The sequence below is a fragment of the Podarcis tiliguerta genome, assembly GCF_965153285.1.
Source record: "Podarcis tiliguerta genome assembly, chromosome: 11".
In the NCBI taxonomy this organism is placed as follows: Eukaryota; Metazoa; Chordata; class Lepidosauria; order Squamata; family Lacertidae; genus Podarcis; species Podarcis tiliguerta.
In genome coordinates this window covers 41,337,799-41,360,792 of record NC_139544.1, presented here as the reverse complement: position 1 = coordinate 41,360,792, position 22,994 = coordinate 41,337,799, and the positions used below count along the sequence as shown (strand labels likewise).

General features: G+C 41.7%; 1 protein-coding gene across 1 annotated transcript in view; it reads left to right on the top strand.

Moving 5' to 3' along the window:
* The window catches only part of MTREX (Mtr4 exosome RNA helicase), a 44,197-nt gene that overhangs the window by 10,222 nt on the left and 10,981 nt on the right, over nucleotides 1-22,994 (top strand). The window contains exons 10-19 of the mRNA XM_083404521.1: nucleotides 1,258-1,360; nucleotides 1,482-1,613; nucleotides 2,685-2,764; nucleotides 3,305-3,415; nucleotides 4,153-4,254; nucleotides 4,760-4,885; nucleotides 11,439-11,589; nucleotides 12,536-12,708; nucleotides 14,185-14,253; nucleotides 21,662-21,790. Coding sequence (XP_083260647.1) covers nucleotides 1,258-1,360; nucleotides 1,482-1,613; nucleotides 2,685-2,764; nucleotides 3,305-3,415; nucleotides 4,153-4,254; nucleotides 4,760-4,885; nucleotides 11,439-11,589; nucleotides 12,536-12,708; nucleotides 14,185-14,253; nucleotides 21,662-21,790 — 1,176 coding nt within the window. The remainder of the gene's footprint in view (nucleotides 1-1,257; nucleotides 1,361-1,481; nucleotides 1,614-2,684; nucleotides 2,765-3,304; nucleotides 3,416-4,152; nucleotides 4,255-4,759; nucleotides 4,886-11,438; nucleotides 11,590-12,535; nucleotides 12,709-14,184; nucleotides 14,254-21,661; nucleotides 21,791-22,994) is intronic.

Genomic DNA, 22,994 nt, shown 5'->3' with positions numbered 1-22,994 from the left:
TTCCTATTTTATAACCATTACTTGAGTAACACAAGCAAAACTTTACTTAGCATCCATATTAATGTGGAGTTTTGTTGAAAGATTGATAGTACTTGCAAAGTCAATCACAGTTTTTATGGGAATGTAGGAACACCAATCATTGATTGCATCAGCTATTAAAATTTTTTTTCCAAAAAAATAGAGTTTCACAAACAGCGTTAGTTATAACAAACTGTGAATGGGCTATTTTGGCATGCATGAGTAGCATGGCTGAGCTTTCATTTTGCCAATGAGTAGGTCAATACGGGGTTAGATGATTGTCAGATATAGCCTCAGGTCATTATTGACACATAGCCTGCTACTGTATTTCATCCTCATAGTAGTCATTGCTGGAAACCCTGCTTTGCAAAGATACCAAATGGCAGCACCACAGGTGTTGCTCCATCAGCAAGATCAGGGCATTCAGTAGTTTTGTTAACATGAAGCCAAAATTCAGATAATACAGCTGCTCAGAGTGGCTGGGGAAACCCAGCCTGATGGCTCAGTTTTATTTATTTATTTATTTATTTATTTATTTATTTATTTATTACCTCACATCTAAAAAAAATTAATTGAGGGTCCTATCACATGATAGCTCAATGAGTTGTTCTTTTTATAAAGACAACTTTGTAACATCAGTTGCAAATGGGTTTCACACCCCCTCAAGTTTCTCCACAGAAAAGCATTGGACAAATTTTGACTAAGCAAACTTCAAATCACCCTTGATTAAGCTATTAACTAACTTGGTTTGCCACAAGGCCCTCGCACAGTGAGCTGTCACTGGATGTGCCGCCAGAGAGCAACTTTAAAAGCATCAACAGCACATTATAATGTGCCATCAAAACGAAGTTGTATCATCATGGCATTTAAGGACATTAAGGACTAAAAGCAGTCATTATGTTGGATTTCCTTATAAAGCCTGAATACTGCTTGCAGTTAATGACTCACAGGTTGGGGAACACTGCTCTAGGGAGCTGTGCTGTTGTGTAAGTTTTCTAGTTTCTGTGGGATGAGGTTTTCCACCTTTCTCTTCCAACAGCCTCTTGGGATACGGTGGCTACTGCACATGCTCAGTGCTCAATGGGCTGTTTTGGGTTGTTCTCCTGTTCATAGGCTTTTTTCTGAGGTTTTTTTTTTGTAGTTCTGCAAACCTTGGGATTTCTCTGAACCTGGTGACACCTCTCTTGCATTTAGATGGTGTTGTTTGCATGTCAATAAAGTTCACTTTTCCTCCCCCAGGGTGATTTTAGAGAAGATAATTTTAACACGGCCATGCAAGTCCTTCGAGATGCAGGTGATTTAGCTAAAGGGGACCAAAAAGGTAGAAAAGGAGGAACAAAAGGTGGGTATAAACATTTCAGTGTAAAATGTGTTGTGAGATAAACAGCAGTGAAAATTAATATATTCTTCCTCCTATCCTTCCACAACATTTATACTTATTTCTGACTGTGCTGTCTTCGTAGGTCCGTCAAATGTTTTTAAGATTGTAAAGATGATAATGGAAAGAAACTTTCAACCAGTAATTATATTCAGTTTCAGTAAGAAAGATTGTGAAGCGTATGCTCTTCAAATGACAAAACTGGACTTCAATACAGGTGTGTACTAACTTCTTCCTGCATATACTTCTAATAGATGGTTTACTTAACAACGACCAAGATCTAAGCTGCTTATGGTTGTATTCAACTAAATCCCTCTTAGAAAATTCCTCTTAGAATGGACTCATTAAAATGAATGTCTATTATAAACATAGGTCCATTCATTTCAATAGGTCTCCTCTGAGTATAACTTAGTTGGACACAACACTTACGTCTCAAGTCAAGTGTTGTGTGCTAACCCTTTTTATTTCAGAAACATGGCTTTTGAGACTTCCTCTGATTCAAAAGCAGTTTGCTTTGTAGAATATGGAACTGCTGTTTAAGACAGAAACTAGTCCCCTTGACTCACAGAGTTCGGATCATGTTACTGTGGATTTCGGCACGCAACATGACAGTGTTTTTTTGCAAGAATGCTGTGTCTGTTTTCACAGTAGTTTGCAAAATAAAATTGTCTTTTTAATTTATGCACTTTACTCATAAAATTTTATTTAAATAAACTAATTACTGTTTGAATCTCTTTGTGTGCCTGGAGCGTTGCAAGAGCACACTGCTGCTGAGCCCAGTTTCCACAGTAAGAGTTATATGTGTCATGCTCCTTGGAGAGCTCTTTTGCCACCAAACGCTGGACTGCAGAAGACAAAAGTAATCTGCCAATTCTTTAATGATTTCTCAAACATTTCATTGTTTAACAGATGAAAAAAATGGTCGATCCCAGAATTTTTGTATGTTCTTGTTACGTATAATTAACATTTAATGAATTCTTATATAAACTTATTAAAAGTGCCAGAATCTGACTTATTTATGTTTCCTGTATTTACAGTTCTATAATGGGTGTGGTGTAGAGGGTTCTTTAAAGAACCCAGAGCAGCCTCTGAGCTGTGTAACATGGCAAGAAAAACATCTTACCAATTTATCCCGCATCCCCATTACTATTTATGAGTCAAGTTATTTTGTACATAGACTTTTTTTAGAGGGCTTTTTGGTGGTACTTTTGTATCCTTTGGGTTACAAGCATGATTTTTTATATATGGAAACAAAAATGTTTATGAAGAGATTTTTTCATTTTTTCAGATGAAGAAAAAAGGATGGTTGAAGAAGTGTTTAATAATGCAATTGACTGTTTGTCTGATGAAGACAAAAAACTTCCTCAAGTGAGTGCTTAAGGATAATTAAGACTGTTCAGAATTCTTAGACTGTGCATTTTGTGCATTTTGAAAGTGGGACGTTAAAGTGAGTTTATGCTACATGGCCACCAAAAAGTAATGTCCAACACCTGTTTCCATCTTAACATTCATAAATGAGTTTAGAAAAATAAAGCGCTCTATCATGTTGAATGGCCTGTCTGGAATCCTAGGCAATGTAGACAAAACTTTGTTGCCTTGGAAAGCAACGTTCTGATGATGTGTTCAGTGGATGTAAGAGTTGACTCTTAGTTTGCTCTCTTTTAGACTTACAAGGAAATCCATGAATACATTTGCTCACTGAAATTTCATGTAGCCACACATGCCTAAATTAGTGATCTGTGGACTCAAAACAAATAGCTAGTCTTTGTAAATCCTTTCATTTAGCCTGGAGAAAATACTTACAACAAGCAGTTAGGCAAGTGACTACTTACAAGCCTGATAAATCTATGTAATTAGGTTTGATCCCTACTTTTGTGGGTGAAATATGTGATCCATATTTGTTCTCAGGTTGAGCATGTTCTTCCACTTTTGAAGCGAGGCATTGGAATCCACCATGGGGGGTTGCTTCCTATTCTAAAGGAAACCATAGAAATACTTTTCTCTGAAGGATTGATCAAGGTATGTATTATTAGGCATATATTGGTAATTTCCTTCACTTTATGAGTGTCATTACACATTGGATCTTTGTCACCACAGAATGCACCATGAAACACCAGATTATGAATTAAAAACCACAGCAAATTCCTTCATAAAATGCTTCTTAGGAGCTTTTTAGTTGTTAATTGCTGGGTTTTGTGATGCAGTCATATGGACAAGGCATTTATCTCTGAACTAAACTAATGTGTGCAATATTGTAAGGTCCTACTCAGCAACAAATATTGCAAAGGGGCCAAAGGTGTGAGTTGAGCGAGAGCTGAAGGAACATTCTTGCTGACGAACACTGTAAGAATCAAGTGTTTTTCTACAACTTCCTCCTTGACTTGAAGAGCAGGAGAATTTTTGACAGATCCTTTCGCTTAATTTTTGCGACTTTCTCACATTCAAGCCAGCTGCTAACTAACAGACACCTCTACCTTTCTTTGTTGCCCATGCTACAGAATAGCTTAAAGAGCCCTCTGCCTGTTACTGTTCTGATACAGAAGGGCATGGCTAATAAAGATATATCCTTGGGATCAGAGGTAGTATGCTAGTCAGGTAGTAAACGTCTGGAAGCCAGATACCCCTGAGCCCTCAGTTGCCTAGCTTTATTCTTGGGTTATAGTCCATCCAAATGCAGGGAAATTTAGTTCAGTCTTCTTCATCTCATGTTCCAAAACAGAGTTACTTTGTTCTTATTCATTGCTTTGCTTCCGTAGGCCTTATTTGCAACTGAGACTTTTGCTATGGGAATAAACATGCCGGCAAGAACAGTGCTGTTCACAAGTGCCCGAAAGTTTGATGGGAAGGATTTCCGATGGGTAAGCAGATACAACATGCTGGATGAGCAAGATGCTGCAACACATAGTTGAAGTCACTTAAGTTTATGACCCATCAGTCTGAGTACAGAAAGCTACCATTAGCATGCTGAGCTTGATTTCAGGGTTTCCTTTGTTGCTGATTCTAAAGACATTGTCTCCAAACATTTACATGTTGTTGCTTGGATTTTGCCTTCCGTTTATTTTTTTATACACACCCTTTGTTTCACCAGTTCTTTGTTACTTCACAAACCTTAAGATTGCTGCTTCAGTTTTCTGTTGTTGCCTCCCTTCTCTCTGTTAGTTACCTTACTTTTGGAATACTGAAATACTGTTAGCGCAGTCACTTCTTATATGCAAAGAATGTTTTAAAAATACTGCTTCTTACTCAGTCTTTGTATCCCCTCCTCCTGCATCATCCCTCATGTAGCTTCCCTCCCATTTGGACTGAGAGCCTTGACTTCCTTTTGCACGTATGTCTATTTGTCTAATTTTGTTATTCTTTCAGATCACCTCAGGTGAATATATTCAGATGTCTGGTCGTGCCGGACGTCGAGGCATGGATGATAGGGGAATAGTTATTCTGATGGTGGATGAAAAGATGAGCCCAACAATTGGAAAACAACTTCTTAAGGTATCTTGATCTCTGACAAGAATATTGCTAAAGGTGTATAAAGAGCATAATGTGAAATACTGCTCTTTAAGTTTAACTTTCCTCCAACAGTAGTTACTGTAGTGATATATTAATCCTGTATTTCATTTAGGATAATAGTTGTGCAAGGTTATGCTGCTGGTTGGTTTTTGCATTGGTCCCCCATCCTCCAGTCAGCTGAAGTACAGATCTTAACCTGTAATCTTTATGGGAATCAGAAGCTGGCGCTAGACTTCCATTTTTCATAACCGGAGGGTTCCAGATTTGATAACAAAGCAGGCGTTTAGTAACTTCTTGTTATAGATAAGAGTGAATTCAGAGTAGAGTGATGTGGCCCATTTTGTGCATAATGTGGTGAGTGTTTGGTTTTGGGTTTTTAATGTTCTCCCTGGGGCAGAGAATGCATTGCACAAAAGAGGATGTTAGTTTCCCAGTTGCCTCAGTACACATTGCAGTTCCACATCTGTAATACAACTCACCCTTTGCCCACTGTATTTCTACACCAACGGCAACAAGTGTGATGTGAGGAAATACATAGTAAGATGCTGGGAAATGGAGTAATCTGCACTACATGTTATGAAGGAGGAGGAACTTTATGCTGGCCTGCCATCTTTGGTGGCAGACCCATGTTAATTGCAGCATTTTGTGCTTCCTTGTAGGGCAGAAAATGAGCACCTTGTATACTCTAGTTGCTTTCATTGGAAGATGCCAGTAATACGGTTCTATTAATCTCTGTAATGCACCTGCTTAAAATAACTAACGGATTTGAACCACTATTTGGAACTATCGTTGTAGTGGGAAACTGTCAGGAATTGGCATTTCCCCTGTCTTTTGAATCCATGAGGTGCATTGCTTCTAAAGGCTTCGTGACAGTGAGCAAAGAAGGGGGTGGTTATGGGAGTAATTCCAAATTTAAACTACCATATTTTTCCGTGTATAAGACTAGGTTTCCCCCCTTAAAAATAATGTGCAATATTTGGGGGCATCTTATACATGGGGGCCATCTCCCCCCCCCCCCCATTTTCTTAAATCAGAGTCCCCAAAATAGGGGGTGTCTTATACATGGGGGCATCTTATAGACAGAAAAATACGTATATTAAGTAAAATTGAGCAAGTTTTATGTGTATCCTGGTTTAGATAGCAAACTGTATTAAGGGCCAATACTTTATCCTATAGTACAACAAACTTTTATGGTTAATCTTAGTTGTGGCTAATGTATTCCAGATTGGGGAAAACAGAGCAGTATTATCTTACTTCCATTCAATTAACAGACTGTTTCAAGAAAGTTCAGCTGGAAAGCTTAATTTGCAATGCAGGTTTGAGTCCTAAGAGGTTTGGCAAAATGAAAGAAAGCCTGGATCTCTAAATTGCTCATTTTATAGACTGGGATCCCAAGAGGTCTCTGCCTGCCTGCAAAGCGTTTCCATGAAGGGTGGGAGATCCTGCTTTTCAGAAGGCCATGGTGCCTCGTGCCTCATTGAACAGTTCTCCCAAAAGTCCCCCCTAAGCTTGAGGAGTGATTTTTCAGGGGACACGAGTAAGAAGAGCAGTCCTGAAGAGCTCTAGTACACATGCAGGTGTCTGTGCGCTGCCTTGACTCCATGCAGTAATTGGTAAACCTTCCCATGGTTGGTTTTTTTGCAGGCTTTTCATTTGTAGCAGCTTAGTTTTATAAAATGACAATTCATTTGGAAATATAATTTACCTAGGCTGGAATCCTGAACATATGTCTTTTTAATCTGTTGAAACCTGTGGGAGTTGAACTTGATTTTGTGACCTCTTTGGCTCACAACTTGTGGCACTTCCCACGCTTCGGTCTGCCAGATGCTCCCTCTTAAATAACTGGCTGCCCTTGTGAAGAACGCTGTGGATACTTCATGACAAAAGCACTTCTCAAACACAGGGTTACTAACCAGTTGCGAAACTACATATCTCACCGCCCTTGCTATTGGCTATTCTGGCAGTGGCTGGAGGGAGTTGGGAGTCCCACATCACCAGGAGGTCCACAGGTTAGCCACCCCTGCTGCTCTGTTGTATTCATTCTCATTCAGTTTTCCTTCATGTTATTTCTTACTGGAGGAGCCTATATTTTACAGTCGACCCCCAAAGCTAATCTCTTGTTGGAAATCGTCTCCTGATCTCTGTGTTTATGACAAGACAGAGACACAAACCTTCAAGCTGCTGCCAGTGGAATCTGTCCAGCTGTGTAGAGCCCATGTGTAAACATCAGCTGAACACACAGACTTAATTGCAGGCTTGTCTGGTTTTGCATCAAGCTCATTCGCATATGTTTCCAAGCATCTCCATGTGTGGGCAGGCTTTGAAAACTTAACTGACCTCAGTTTGCCAAGGGATGTGACCTGCCAGCCCAGAGCCTGGCATGGATGAATAGCCAGGGCAGTTCAGCAGCAGTCAGTATGTTCAATGCTTTGCTACTCAGAGCACAGCAGCTAGAATAATTTCACTTCAAACCCATTTTTAAACATTTGTTCCAGGCAGGCTTATTTTTACATTAGGCTTAAATCTACTAGGCAGCATATCACGGACTTGCATTTCAGGAAACTACAGTATCACGTCCTTAAATCTGTATGTAGTTCCTCTATCTAGTAGAATTACATGCTTTCTGACAATGGTATCTTTTTTTTTTTTTTTTTGTTACCAAATTTTTGCAATTATTTGCAATCAGTGTTGCTCCTAAAGAAACACATCAGGCAGTGTTGTTCACCTCAGGCAGAAGAAGTGACAGCAAGTTATTCAGTGCTTCTAGAACAGTGGTGGCAGAGGGTGGGCTGGATCTGCCGCTCCCCCCCCCCCCCCCCAATTTTGCTAATCACAGTGGAATTGGCTGAGGTGCTAGAACCAGCATTACTAGAGCTGCTGCCATTTGCACCTTCTGGGAAACAGCACCGAAAGAGGTTGCATCTGCCTTCCCTTTCACACAAACTGTAGTGGTGTAACCAGCTGTTCCTGTAAGAGTTTGGAAATAAAGAGGGAGGGTGGGTAATAAATGCAGTTCTGGGCTTCAGAACAGTGACAACACTATGCCCAGAGAACTTACGCCTGAGTAGGCCTGCTTAAGTGCACACATGTCCTTATGTCCTCTTCCACATTGAGGATTAGGGCTGGGAGGCGGAGGAAGCACATGATGGCTCCAAGTCTTATAGAGAAGGTGGCTGCAGTGGGAGGAAATGTCTGGAAAGCAGCACACATGAGCAGTGGTGCCAGGGAACTTGAGGGGTGGCTATGCCAGCATCTGGTTTTCTTGGGGGTTTCTTCAGCCTCTTCCCTGTATCCAAGCACTTCTCATTACTCTCTTCCTGCTCATCAGATGCTTGAGTTGGGTGTGTTTGGAGTGGGTGATTTTCATTCCCACCAGGGTGCAGAGGTTTCAACCACTGCCCAGCCTCATGATGAGGACAAAGCAAATGGTCTGCTCATCAGGTCAGTCATGTGGTGAGTGGAGAGGGGGCAATAACCTCTCTGCCTCCATGTCAGGAGCTCTGCCTCCCCACTCAGAGGCAGTATGCTTCTGAATGCTAGTTGCTGGAAGCCACAGAAGGGGAGAGTGCTCTTGTGTTTGGACCCTGGTTGCAGGTTTGCCACAGGCATCTGGTTGGCCATTGTGAGATCTGGATGGCCCATTGGCCTGATCCAGCAGGCTCTTCTCACATGTCCCTGTGTATTAGTCATACTCGTTTTTAATTGTATTTTATTGCTTCTTTTATTTCTTACTGTATTTGAATTCCATCTGTCTTTTAAAAAGCACTGTAGCTTTTAGCACAGTTCATGACAGTTGCTGAACAACAGGCAGAATTAAGTTCCCTAGCAATTTTCAAGTGGTCGGTGGGGAGGAGGTTTGGAAGTACCTGAGCAATTCACTCTTCCTCTGAAAATTTAAAGCCCAGCACCGAAATACAGGGATTCCTGTGAAGAAGAAGAAGAAACAGACCATTCAAGATAGACGTTGGTCCACCCTGTGTCATACAGTTTGAAGCCTACATAGCTATGTTTGATGTGCTTTTCCATCTCTGGAAAATGTTGAGCTGTTAGTATTTCCCCTTTTTCTTTGCCCACTCTGCAGGTGCCAGATTGCTTTATTGCCGAAATTAAGTTCCTTGGCAACTGCTTTGTGTTTGCCAAATTGGTCATAGTGCAGTATTTTATGGCGTGCTTTTCAGTTAAAAAAAGGAAAACAAAACTGGGTGGGAAGGATGTTAAAGTAAAAGTGTTAGTTAAATGTTTATTATTTTAGCCATTAAGGCCATAACAACAAGTAGTGTGCGCGAAAATGGGAAACTTCCTAGGGAAGCTGTCATCAGTTTTAGGTGTAATGCAATATGCACACATTGAATAAAACACATCTCAAAGCCCTGAATTCAAGTCTTTATTTTTCTTCCTTCACTGACAGGTTCCTTGAAGTCACAAACTTCAGCTGGCAATCTGATTCTATCCATCTCCTACAATTTGCAGTAACCCTTTGTAATTGGCATCCTACAGCCATACAAAGGGGGTGGGACAAGTGTTTTGATATAACTTTGGGCCAGTTCAGTCCTTATGGTAAACCTCATGGTTTATCATGACAGAAACAAGTTTCAATAAGCCTTTGTGTCACCTGCTTCTCCTGCCCCCAGCACAATTGTGAGGAGAGGCTTTTGCTTCCATTCTTTATTAACTGTAATTTAGTGCTATATTTCAACCTTGGCTAATCTTGGCTATGGTTTGTTTCATAAACCAACTTCATAACCCATGATATGAAAAGCTTTGTCTTTTGTTGAGTACCAGCAAATCCTTGACGTATGGTCCAACCTTCATTGAATAGTTGGGAGTATAGGACTGTGGGGATGTAGATTCAGATATCCTTGCTTAGCAATGATGCTAGGTGACTTTGAGCCAGCCCTATACTCTCATTGTAAAGTACGTCATAGGCCTGCTGTGAGGATAGACAGAAGAGAGAACAATGCCTTGAGGAAACATGGGATTTAATAAATAAATTGCCTCAAAATAGACTCCCTTCTTAGAGCATTACAAAATAACTAGCTGACAATGATTGGTATTCCATTCTACATCAATGGGAAAGTCTTTCACCCTCAAGGAAGAAAAGAACGACTTTTACCATTATTAAGCTGAGAGCTATCATTGACCCTCATCTTCTCCCCTCTCTCTTTCCCTTGTGTGCTTAAATTCATTGTTTCTATCATGGTTTGTTTAAACCACAGTTCCCTTTTAGTTCCAAATGTGTGAACTGTGCTGTAATCTTGGTTTCTTAACTAGGATGTGAAACCACCATTTCTGCAGTAGGAGGCTCACAATTGGGAAGTTACAGATAACACAGAAAGGTCAAACTAGGTTATTGCATGCAAGACAGTGCAAGCAATGATAAAAGACCATTGCAGCAGCTCAGTACCCTGGAGCAGTTGAAGTTTGTAAGGGGATAGCTCTACCCAGGCCTCTGTTGCTGATCACCCTGAGGAGCAGTGGGTTAAAGAGCCCTTTGCCTGTGTCAGGGGGTGGAGCCAATATTGCTAGCTCTTCCACACTTGATCCATTTATAATATGCCTCTTGGTAAAAATAATGCTGAGCAGAAGCTCACAATTTCTCCTTGTGGCAGCAGCTTTCCATCATAAGGACTGGTTAGCTTCTCTGTACAGCTGCCATTATTGGAAGCAGCAATATGCTTATTGTTTGGTCCCTCAAATCAAAAGTTGTTCTGAACCGGTCATTCATAATCTATAATAGCTGCTAAATTAGCTTTAACCTAGCTACTCAAATTTTCTTTTTATACCAATATAGCAAGTGTCTGTCATTGGTGGGTTAGTTTTTAAATTTGTTTTGTTTTTTAAATCTTCCCTGGTTCGTAATCCTATATTCTTCTATTTTGTTGTCTCCTCCCTGCCTTCAAAAAATGAATACAGTCACTTAAAGTTGAAGCTATACATTCAACCTTTGCATTGTGTGTTTTTAATTTCCTTAGAGATTATCCAGATTATCCATAATGGTTCCTTTCTGTTCTTTTAGCTGGATACATATCAAATATTTAAGCTGATATTTTAAGAGGGTGGAATCATTATTAAATAATGCAAGTGAAAGACTGACTTCAAGTTCAGATGTAGTTTTCTCTTTGTATGTGTTAGGATGACAGTCTTACTTTTTGTGAGACTTTTCTCAGCTTTTCTTAGATGGGTTAACATGATCTCTCAAGTGCGAAAGGAACACTGCAGCCATAGGCCCTAGTCCAGTAACTTTTCTTTGCACATGAATTTCTCCCATTTCTGGGAATGGCAGCTGCTCCATAGGCAACACATTCCCAGGTAAGCGTTACAGAGATCCACTAGGTTTGTCTGTCTCTCTGTAACGCTTACCTTGAAATACCATCCTGGAACACTTGCATGATTCTTGCAATATAAATTGCATGTGAACATACTGTAAAGAACAATTTGGGGATTTGAAATGTCAGGCTTCCATTTGTATTCCCAAGATAAAATGTTTTAAACATGAATGCTGCCTGCTTTTGCTCATCTTATTTCTCTGTTTTAGGGATCTGCTGACCCTCTAAACAGTGCTTTCCATTTGACATACAACATGGTATTAAATCTGCTGCGTGTGGAAGAAATTAACCCAGAATACATGTTAGAGAAATCTTTTTACCAATTCCAACATTACAGAGCTATTCCAGGAGTAGTTGAAAGTAAGTTATGTGAAATACTTAATTGTTTCGTCAATTTGCCGACCGTGATTTATATTCCATGGGCTTACCTGCACAGTATTCGCCACAGAGCCAGTTGACCTGTTTCTAATGAATATGAACTTAGTTGACAAGAACCATCATTCGCCCCAGTTGCCAAGATCCTAAAAGCTTGGGAATGTTCCATGGATTTTTCGGTCTTATTTTCTTTTAATAACAGGTGCCCGTGCCAAATCATAAGCTGCTTTTGCGAGTAGCCTCCCTTTCAAAAGGAATTTGCCATCTTGCGTCTGGAGTGGGTGGAGGCAGGAGGTAGTTGTTGAGAAGAGCACAAGCCCAAAATCTCCTTGGATATACAGTACAGGACTTACTGTCCGCTTGTCAGATCCCCAGCCACTGAGTATAGCTGAAGGAAGGTTTCGGATGTTCAAATATTTAACAAACCAAGTGTTGAATGCTGCAAATGCAGCTTTCTGACGAGCATCCCTATACAGTGCATCTGTCTGCTGGCACAATTCTGTTGCATTCACACTTTGTGTATTATATTTTCTAGCATATCTTGAGTGTGCACTTAAATTGTAAAGTCCTTGGAAGTGAGCATCGAATATTCTCTAGCAAAATAATTTTTAATAGTAAGCCAGTACCCTTCTCCGCATGGGTGCAACACCCAGAGGCAGCCTCATAGAGGATAGAAGAATGCTCTTTCACTGTCGCCCCCCCCCCCCCCCAGTTGGCATGCTGGCACTGCATCAGGTTATTCCCTGTAACACCCTGGGGTGTTGAGGGCCCCTGCCAGGAAGAGGAAGGAAATGGAGGGGAAACGAGATGCTCGGGGGGGGATTCTTCTACATATGCATAGTGTGTTTCCTTGAGGAATACTCTTGCCCATGGTTTGCTATACTATCGTGCGCTTCATATAATCTGTTTATTTTACAATATTTATTTGCAGAGGTCAGTAAGTTGGAACAGCAGTACAATGAGATTGAAATTCCAAATGAGGAAAATGTGGTCATTTACTATAAAATCAGGCAACAGCTGGCTAAACTGGGTAAAGAAATAGAAGAGTACATTCACAAGCCAAAGTACTGCTTGCCCTTTTTACAGCCAGGGAGGCTGGTAAAAGTAAGTTGTTCCCCCCCCCCCTTCTACGTTTTTTGTAATGTTCATTCTTCTAAAGTAGAAACACAAGCATTTTACCATCCAGTTCTTCTGGATCAGAGAGCCAGTTTGGTGTAGTGGTTAACAGCGGTAGTCTCGTAATCTGGGGAACCGGGTTTGCGTATCTGCTCCTCCACATGCAGCTGCTGGGTGACCTTGGGCCAGTCACACTTCTCTAAAGTCTCTCAGCCCCTCTCACCTCACAGAGTGTTTGTTGTGGGGGAGGAAGGGAAAGGAGAATGTTAGCCGCTTTGAGACTTCTGAAAGGGAGTGAAAGGCGGGATATCAAATCCAAACTCCTCCTCCTCCTCCTCTTCTTCTTCTTCTTCTTCTTCTTCTTCTACGAGGCTCCTGTGCCACCATAATGTTGGGGTTTTGCACCTGTGGGTCTTAACACTCCATTAATGAGATGCACAAGGTACATTTATTAACAATAAGTAATAGTAATAACTACTATATAATGAAACATTTCAGAAACAGTGCAGCATAATAAAAGTATTAATAATATCAAAACATGTCATCATACCGAGAAAAATAACCACAGGAAAGAAGAGGTATCTCCGAAGTTCACATTGTAAATTTTGTTTTTATTTGTGTTTTGTTCTGTTCTGGTTTTATCTAGAGTTTCCTCCCCCCTCCCTCATTCATATAAATTCTATGTTTTGTTAGGAGTATGTTCCTGAGAGTTTTGCTTTATGTGCGGTATTTGCTTTATCTGTTTGTTTCGGGACATTTAGCATGATTAGGAAAAAAATATTATTTCTAAATCTTAGTTCGTCATTTCCCCCCTGAAATTGGAAAAGTCAATTCTAGTCTTGTTTATAAAGAAAATACCTTCCTACTGTCACCCATTCACAACTAGCTCCAGTATGGGCCATATCGCTGCCTCTCTAATACTAGGCATTGCACTACATAGGAGATTAATGTGATATATCTTGAAAACTGATAATGAAATGATCCCACCCAACTGCCCACTATTTGTGGGGTTATCCTCCCCCTCCACAGCCAAATGGGTTGTGGGGCAGAGAAAAGAATCAGGGAAAGCCCTGTTGCAGTAGCTGACCTCCACTAACACGACTGGTTACTTAAATCCAGCCCAAATGACCAGCATGTTGCAGTTTGGCAGCTGTTTACACATGTGGCTGTTACATTTATTGATTGTTAATTTTCTTAGCTTGCATCCACATTTGCCACCCCACAAACAGAAGGGCTTCTGCTGAAGCAGGGAGAGCGGCTGGCGTGTGCAATTTTCACTGATTTCTCGGCTGTCCTTGAAGTGAACAATATAATTACCAACTTTCTTTCCAAATTCACTTCTGGACTTGGTGATCGTTTGCAACCGTCTGTATTACAAATGATGTAATTTCCCTTAAGGTCAGAATATGTTATAAATTATTGTTTCAGATGCAGCTTTATATACAAGCTTGATTTTGATTTTAGGTGAAAAATGAAGATGATGACTTTGGCTGGGGCGTGGTGGTGAACTTCTCCAAGAAATCAAATGTGAAGGTAAAATGATATCCGATGGCCTTTTCTTCCACTGGTAGATAAATATATACCTGACTGGAAAAAAAGCCATATTTTAAAATGACACTTCAGAGTTCATAACTAATATGCTACCATCTGCTCAAGGAATCCTGTATTTCCCTGTGCTTTTTTTTAATTGCCAGTATTAGAACAACTTTTCATATTTAGATGCCATGTAAAATCTTTGTTACTTTAAAATAAGAATAATGTCCTCAGGTTTCCTAGCGCTGCCTACTCTCACTTGCTGTTTTGATTAATTTTTAAGATACTGATGGGACCCAGATAATTTAGATATTTTTTTTTAATGGTGACAGACTAACTTTGTATTGTTATTTTAACTTGCATCTTTCTCTTTTCCCCTGTGTAACGCACGCTGTATGTTACCAGCAGAATTTAAAAAAGACTCCCTTTTGGAGTTTTCTGCATGACATACTTGGCTACCTGTTTTAAAGTGCAGCCAGTACTGATGATGTAACCGGGTATTGGTTGTTTTGTGTGCCCTTAGAGTATTTTATGCATATGTCAGCCTGTTCCAAGTTTGAGTAAACAGCACATGTTTTAACATGTTGGCTTAAAGCTGCTTTTCCACATATGGGTTGCATTTTCAAATGCAGTTCAGATGACACAAATAAACAGAGCTCTTTAAACCAAAATTAAAACAGCTGCTGTAAATATCTTTTGTACGAACAAGGATGGTATTATCCACAACTGTCTTTATGAATAAATACTTTGATTATTGGGTAATCTAATAGTGGAACAAATCATGTGTTTCTGTTTACAACTGGCCGTTTTAAAGCTATCTGTGATACAGTGTGAAATTCTTCCAATGTCTTCTGATAGTCCTCTTCACATGCTATGGCCTGTCAAGCAAAGCCTTTTTTTTTCTCTCAAAAGGAAGTGAGACGCAAATATCCTTAGCATGCTGTATGATGAGGTGAGGTGTTTCACTTCTTGCCCTCTGATTTGATCCTTTGCCAACAGGCTTTTGCTGTATCTGTCTTTTATATATAAATACTTGAAACGCAGCCATTGGCAACTAAATTGTGGTCTAGGTGAGCAACAGTAACTACAGCAGGGCAGCGGCCTGTTTCTGTTGAGGCAGGTGATTAGCTTCCCCTGGTCAAAGGTCAGAGGGGGCAGGGTTTCTGTTGAGGCAGGTGATTAGCTGTGGGAGGAGCTTATCAGTGTTTGCAGGGCAGCGGCTGAAGAAGGAGCCAAAAGGGTTTTCTTGTGTGTGTGATTCTTGTGGCTGATTAGCTGCTTCCCCTGGTCAAAGGTCAGAGGGGGCAGGGTTTCTGTTGAGGCAGGTGATTAGCTGTGGGAGGAGCTTATCAGTGTTTGCAGGGCAGCGGCTGAAGAAGGAGCCAAAAGGGGTTTCTTGTGTGTGTGATTCTTGTGGCTGATTAGCTGCTTCCCCTGGTCAAAGGTCAGAGGGGGCAGGGTTTCTGTTGAGGCAGGTGATTAGCTGTGGGAGGAGCTTATCAGTGTTTGCAGGGTAGCGGCTGAAGAAGGAGCCAAAAGGGGTTTCTTGTGTGTGTGATTCTTGTGGCTGATTAGCTGCTTCCCCTGGTCAAAGGTCAGAGGGGGCAGGGTTTCTGTTGAGGCAGGTGATTAGCTGTGGGAGGAGCTTATCAGTGTTTGCAGGGCAGCGGCTGAAGAAGGAGCCAAAAGGGTTTTCTTGTGTGTGTGATTCTTGTGGCTGATTAGCTGCTTCCCCTGGTCAAAGGTCAGAGGGGGCAGGGTTTCTGTTGAGGCAGGTGATTAGCTGTGGGAGGAGCTTATCAGTGTTTGCAGGGCAGCGGCTGAAGAAGGAGCCAAAAGGGGTTTCTTGTGTGTGTGATTCTTGTGGCTGATTAGCTGCTTCCCCTGGTCAAAGGTCAGAGGGGGCAGGGTTTCTGTTGAGGCAGGTGATTAGCTGTGGGAGGAGCTTATCAGTGTTTGCAGGGCAGCGGCTGAAGAAGGAGCCAAAAGGGTTTTCTTGTGTGTGTGATTCTTGTGGCTGATTAGCTGCTTCCCCTGGTCAAAGGTCAGAGGGGGCAGGGTTTCTGTTGAGGCAGGCTGAAGAAGGAGCGCGCAGTTTGAACCATCTTTTAGATTTAGGGGAGTTAGTCTCAAGCCCAACGACACATTCTCAAGATGGAGGGGGAGGGAACAGCTGCAGTCGCCTGCGGTTCCTGCGCAATGTTTGCCATCTTGCCAAAGGTTGCAGGCAGCTTTACGTGCAGCAATTGCATGTTGATTGCCCTCCTAAAAGACAAAGTCCAGCAACTGGAGGAACGTATAGCTACGCTCCAAAGAATTAGAGAGCTGGAGCTCTTCTTGGAAGCAACAGAGCACACCGTCTCCACCAAGGAGGAGACAGGGGACTCCCCTGAGAAGGAGGCTAGTTCACCAACACAGGAGCCCGATATGTGGAGAAACGTGACTCAAAGAAGTAGGAGGCCCAGGGTTCGCTCTGATTGTCTAGAAATACACAATCGCTTTGAGGTCCTCTCCCCTAGCATGGAAGACGAAGAGCAGACTCCATTTGAGGATCTCTCCCTCATTACAGTCGATCACGTATATGAAGATGAGCAGCAAAGTCAGTCCTCAGGGAATGTGCAGGCGACCTTGGAACGGACCGCTCACGGAAGAACCCTGACCAAACCTAAGAGAAGGCGTGTAGTGGTGATAGGGGATTCCCTACTGAGGGGAACAGAAGCAGTGATCTGTGGGCCTGACAAGATGTCTCGGGAAGTGTGCTGTCTCCCCGGGGCTAAGATCCAAGATGTAACTGAACGACTGCAAGGAATCATAAAACCCACTGACAAATACCCCTTCCTCTTGGTTCATGTGGGAACCAATGACACTGCAAGCAATAGCCTCCAGAAGATCAAAAGCGACTACGAGGCTCTGGGCAGGAAATTGAAGCAATTAAATGCACAAATCGTCATCTCATCTGTCCTCCCAGTTGAACGACGTGGCCCAGGGAGAGAGAGGAAAATAGTGGAAGTAAACAGCTGGCTTCGCAAATGGTGTAAACAGGAACGGTTTGGATTCTTAGATCACGGACTGCAGTTTCTTGAGGATGGACTTCTGGCAAGCGATGGGCTGCACCTCACAACGGTTGGGAGGAATGTTTTTGCCAAAAAACTAAGAAACCTCATCAGGAGGGCTTTAAACTGACTAATGTGGGGGAGGGAGACAGTGCTCCTGAAGGTAGGAGTCTATTAATTGATGAAGATGATCATCCAAATGTCATAGACCAAATGGAGCAAACAGCAAGCAGACCTAGTGGTGGGAGGAAAAAATCCTTAAATAAGAGACACGGGGGAATGACTAATGGACTTCAATGTCTGTACACTAATGCACAAAGCATGGGAAATAAACAAGATGAGCTTGAGCTCTTGGTACAGCAAACTAAATATGACATAATAGGCATCACTGAAACCTGGTGGGATAAGTCCCACGATTGGAATGTAAAAATGGAGGGATACAATCTATTTCAGAGAAACAGACCAGACAAGAAAGGAGGAGGAGTGGCGTTATATGTCAGGGATGTGTATACCTGTGAAGAGATCCAAGATTTAGAACCTCAAAGCCAAAGTGAGAGCATTTGGGTCAAAATTAAGGGAGAGAAGAATAATAGTGACCTCATTGTGGGAGTTTACTATAGATCCCCAAGCCAAACGGAGGACATAGATGATGCCTTCCTGGAACAGATGGCCAAGCATGCAAAAGGAAGGGAGATAGTAGTAATGGGGGACTTCAATTACCCAGATATTTGTTGGATGTCAAACTCAGCCAAGAGCATAAGGTCAAACAGATTCCTCACTGGCCTTGCAGACAACTTCATTGTCCAGAAAGTGGGAGAAGCAACAAGAGGAACAGCCATTTTAGATCTGGTCCTAACCAATGTCGATGACCTGGTTAATGGGGTAGAAGTGGAAGGATCATTAGGCGCAAGTGATCATGCTCTTCTGAAGTTTACTATACAACGGAAAGGAGCAGCCAAGCATACTAGGACTCAATTTCTTGACTTTAAGAAAGCCGACTTCATAAAACTTAGGGAAGTGCTGGGTGAGATCCCATGGACAGTAATACTAAAAGGAAAGGGAGTTCATGATGGCTGGGAGTTTGTTAAGAGGGAGATAGTAAAAGCACAACTTCAGGCAATACCAATGAGACGGAAACATGGAAGGTGCCTAAAGAAGCCAGGGTGGCTATCTAAAGAACTTTTAACTGAGTTAAGATTAAAAAAGGATGTGTACAAAAAATGGAAAAGGGGGGAAACCACCAAAGAGGAATTCAAACAAATAGCCAGCACGTGTAGACACAAAGTCAGAAAAGCTAAAGCACAGAATGAACTCAGGCTTGCTAGAGAGGTTAAAAGCAACAAAAAAGGCTTCTATGGGTATGTTCGTAGCAAAAGGAAGAACAAAGAAACAGTGGGGTCACTCAGAGGAGAAGATGGTGAAATGCAAACAGGGGACACAGAAAGGGCTGAACTCCTCAATGCCTTCTTTGCCTCAGTCTTCTCCGATAAAGAAAACAATGCCCGACCTGAAGAATTTGGAGGAAATGATTCAGCAGAGGAAACACAGCCCAGAATAACTAAGGAGATAGTACAAGAATACTTGGCTAGTTTAGATGTATTCAAGTCTCCAGGGCCAGATGAACTGCATCCAAGAGTATTAAAAGAACTGGCAGATGTGATCTCAGAACCACTGGCAGTCATCTTTGAGAATTCCTGGAGAACAGGCGAAGTCCCGGCAGACTGGAGGAGGGCAAATGTTGTCCCTATTTTCAAAAAGGGGAAAAGAGAGGACCCAAATAATTACCGCCCAGTCAGTCTAACATCAATACCAGGGAAGATTCTGGAGCAGATCATTAAGCAAACAATCTGTGAGCACCTAGAAAGGAATGCTGTGATCACCAATAGTCAGCATGGATTTCTGAAAAATAAGTCATGTCAGACTAACCTGATCTCATTTTTTGACAGAATTACAAGCCTGGTAGATGAAGGGAACGCAGTGGATGTAGTCTACCTTGATTTCAGCAAGGCATTTGACAAGGTGCCCCATGATATTCTTGTAAAGAAGCTGGTAAAATGCGGTCTTGACTATGCTACCACTCAGTGGATTTGTAACTGGCTGACTGACCGGACCCAAAGGGTGCTCATCAATGGTTCCTCTTCATCCTGGAGAAGAGTGACTAGTGGGGTGCCACAGGGTTCTGTCTTGGGCCCGGTCTTATTCAACATCTTTATCAACGACTTGGATGATGGACTCAAGGGCATCCTGATCAAATTTGCAGATGACACCAAACTGGGAGGGGTGGCTAACACCCCAGAAGACAGGATCACACTTCAAAACGACCTTGACAGATTAGAGAACTGGGCCAAAACAAACAAGATGAATTTTAACAGGGAGAAATGTAAAGTATTGCACTTGGGCAAAAAAAATGAGAGGCACAAATACAAGATGGGTGACACCTGGCTTGAGAGCAGTACATGTGAAAAGGATCTAGGAGTCTTGGTTGACCACAAACTTAACATGAGCCAACAGTGTGACGCGGCAGCTAAAAAAGCCAATGCAATTCTGGGCTGCATCAATAGGAGTATAGCATCTAGATCAAGGGAAGTAATAGTGCCACTGTATTCTGCTCTGGTCAGACCTCACCTGGAGTACTGTGTCCAGTTCTGGGCACCACAGTTCAAGAAGGACACTGACAAACTAGAACGTGTACAGAGGAGGGCAACCAAAATGGTCAAAGGCCTGGAAACAATGCCTTATGAGGATCGGCTAAGGGAGCTGGGCATGTTTAGCCTGGAGAAGAGGAGGTTAAGGGGTGATATGATAGCCATGTTCAAATATATAAAAGGATGTCACATAGAGGAGGGAGAAAGGTTGTTTTCTGCTGCTCCAGAGAAGCGGACACGGAGCAATGGATACAAACTACAAGAAAGAAGATTCCACCTAAACATTAGGAAGAACTTCCTGACAGTAAGAGCTGTTCGACAGTGGAATTTGCTGCCAAGGAGTGTGGTGGAGTCTCTTTCTTTGGAGGTCTTTAAGCAGAGGCTTGACAACCATATGTCAGGAGTGCTCTGATGGTGTTTCCTGCTTGACAGGGGGTTGGACTCGATGACCCTTGTGGTCTCTTCCAACTCTATGATTCTATGATTCTATGATTCTTTCTGGCAAATACCTGCCCCTGGGTGCCTCCCAGCATAAAGCGAAATACCCTGCCTCTTCCAAGTTTTCTTTGCATCAGGGAGAACTCTGAATTGGCTTCACACTGTGCTGGTTGAGACTTGAGAGAGAGACAACAGTTGCCCATCTCTCAAGTTCTTAGGCTTAGAACTTGGGGGAAGGAGGAGGTCTTCCAAGAACCTCTTCCAAGATACTGTGAAAGATTCTTACTGTGCCTCAAAATCAGTGTGGGAAGAGAGGCCAGTTCCTTGCTTGAGCCTTCTGCACATGCCAGTCAATTTGGGGGGCAGGGAAGCAAAAATCAGCAGTTACCACAAATAATAGTTGGCCCAAATCTACAACTCAGGTCACTTTAGGAGAAGCAGCAATATTGCTACATATTAAGCTTGCTAAAACAATCTGCTTTACTGGATTTTGTGCTTCCTTATCCATAATTTTTGTTAGAAGTTAAGCAGTTTTGTATATTTAAAAACTCCTGGATAGGTAATATTTAGACCTGGTGATTTGTCAGTTTTAGCTTTGTCAATAAGGCTCTAGCTCTAGAACTTCAGCTCTTGTCACAAACTGCTATCCTCAGTTCTTCAGATTCCCTTCTTGGGAAAAAACATTTTGGCAGTTACATAATTTGCCCTCCATTTCCGCAGTGAAGAAAGATGCAAATAATTCATTAAGCTTTTATACGTTTTATGAAGGAAACCTTTTTGCCTCTAAGAGCTTCTTTGACTCTGTTCTTTAACTATGCTAGTATCCTTTTAGACCATTTCATGATCTTCAGTATACTAACTGAGCTTCTGTTGTGATTTTGAATAATCCTCAAGCTTTCTGGAGTTTTGACCCTCTTCAGATTTCCTGTCAAATTATGGCAGAGAGCCATAGACTGAGTGATCTGTGTAGCTATGGATTGAAAGAGCCTCGCAAACAAAAGCTAATAATTCTTAACAACCTGCCATAGCAAAGATTGGCTTCATTTGATCAAGAGCCTTATAGTCCACCTCGGCCAAGGAGCTATTGTGGATTTATATCAATATTCTCAGGTTTATATGGAATAACAACATGTGGAGCTATATAATTTGATATTAGTCAAAGAATATTTAGAACTTAACTAATGGAAACATTCTTGTTTCTCACGCTTCTTTTACTAGTGTTAAAGAATAACTCCTTATTCATACTAACTTGGTTTCTTGCTACCACTGTAGCCTAACTCTGGTGAGCTGGACCCACTCTATGTTGCTGAAGTCCTCCTGCACTGTAGCAAAGAAAGCTTAAAAAATTCTGCAACTGAAGCTGCAAAACCAGCAAAACCCGATGAAAAAGGGGAGATGCAGGTGAGATCCACCCCCCCTAAAGTAATTAAAACAATTGTATGGCTTTTCACTTTTTGAAATATGGCAACCCTAAGTATGGAAGAACGATAGACATACATTGATAATAACAAGTAGGTCTCATTTCACTGCCTGGGGATAAGTGTGGACTCAATCGTTTGCTGAAGAGTGGTTTGCTTCTCATTGGAAATCACAGAAGTGGTTTTGATGTAAAAGATGGTGCAGTGGTCTATGGGTTGTGAAAGTCTAACTCGATGAAATTGCATCTTGCAGCATTCCCTGCTGGGTAGATGGGTGATCAAGCTATTCACATAACTATAAGGGTCGTCCCTAAAGTAGGAAGGAATGCAGCTGTGTACAATAAATGCAATAGGTGTACAACCAAATGGAAAAAGATTAAGATAAAACCAGCTATTATCCATGAGGGTTGAGCTGCTCAGCTTGCTCTGAAAATATCCCAGCCGTCTTTCTAAAGAACGGCCCAAGGCCATATGCAGTAAGTAGCAGATGTTAAAACACTGCTATAAAATGGCACAAAAGTGTTGACAGACTCTTCTGATTCCAAATTCAGCCCCACCCCCAGCCACCCTCCAAGAGGCAGTTGGTAACTAGATTTGAGTTGATCATACAATTCTGCAATGTAATGCATTGGTTTTTGCTTGGGATTTAAAAACAACAACAAATAACTCCCCCCCCCCGCCCATATCTTATATGCAATTCCTTGCCTGGCTAATAATACGTTTAGCCAATGAAAAACTGTTGCATTTTCATTTCTTAATTTCCCCCCATCATTTGGGGTTAACTTTCAAATGTACATAGCTATATTCACAAGTGATTTGTAAAAATGGGAAATGGCCTATAATTCATAGTCTGTGTATTTTATGCCAAGACTTAGAAATATTGCATGAACTATTAGGTAGCTAGATGGATTCTTTTACATCCATAGCTTGTCTTCCTTCCTTTTTCTGTGCCTTAACCATTCTCTGTGAGAATTACATAGAACAGAGGGTGCATAACAGTGATTTAGAACTCCTTGGCTAAAGCAACCGTAGCAAAGTTACTTCAACTCCCATCTCCCCGTGCCCTGAAAAAAAAAAAAGATTATTCAAGCTTATAGCAGGCTTCAGTGGTAAATCCCAGGATCTGCCCCTTAATATTCTGTTGACTTTTTATTTATTTTTAGGCGGGCTCTGAGAGTCTGTTAAAC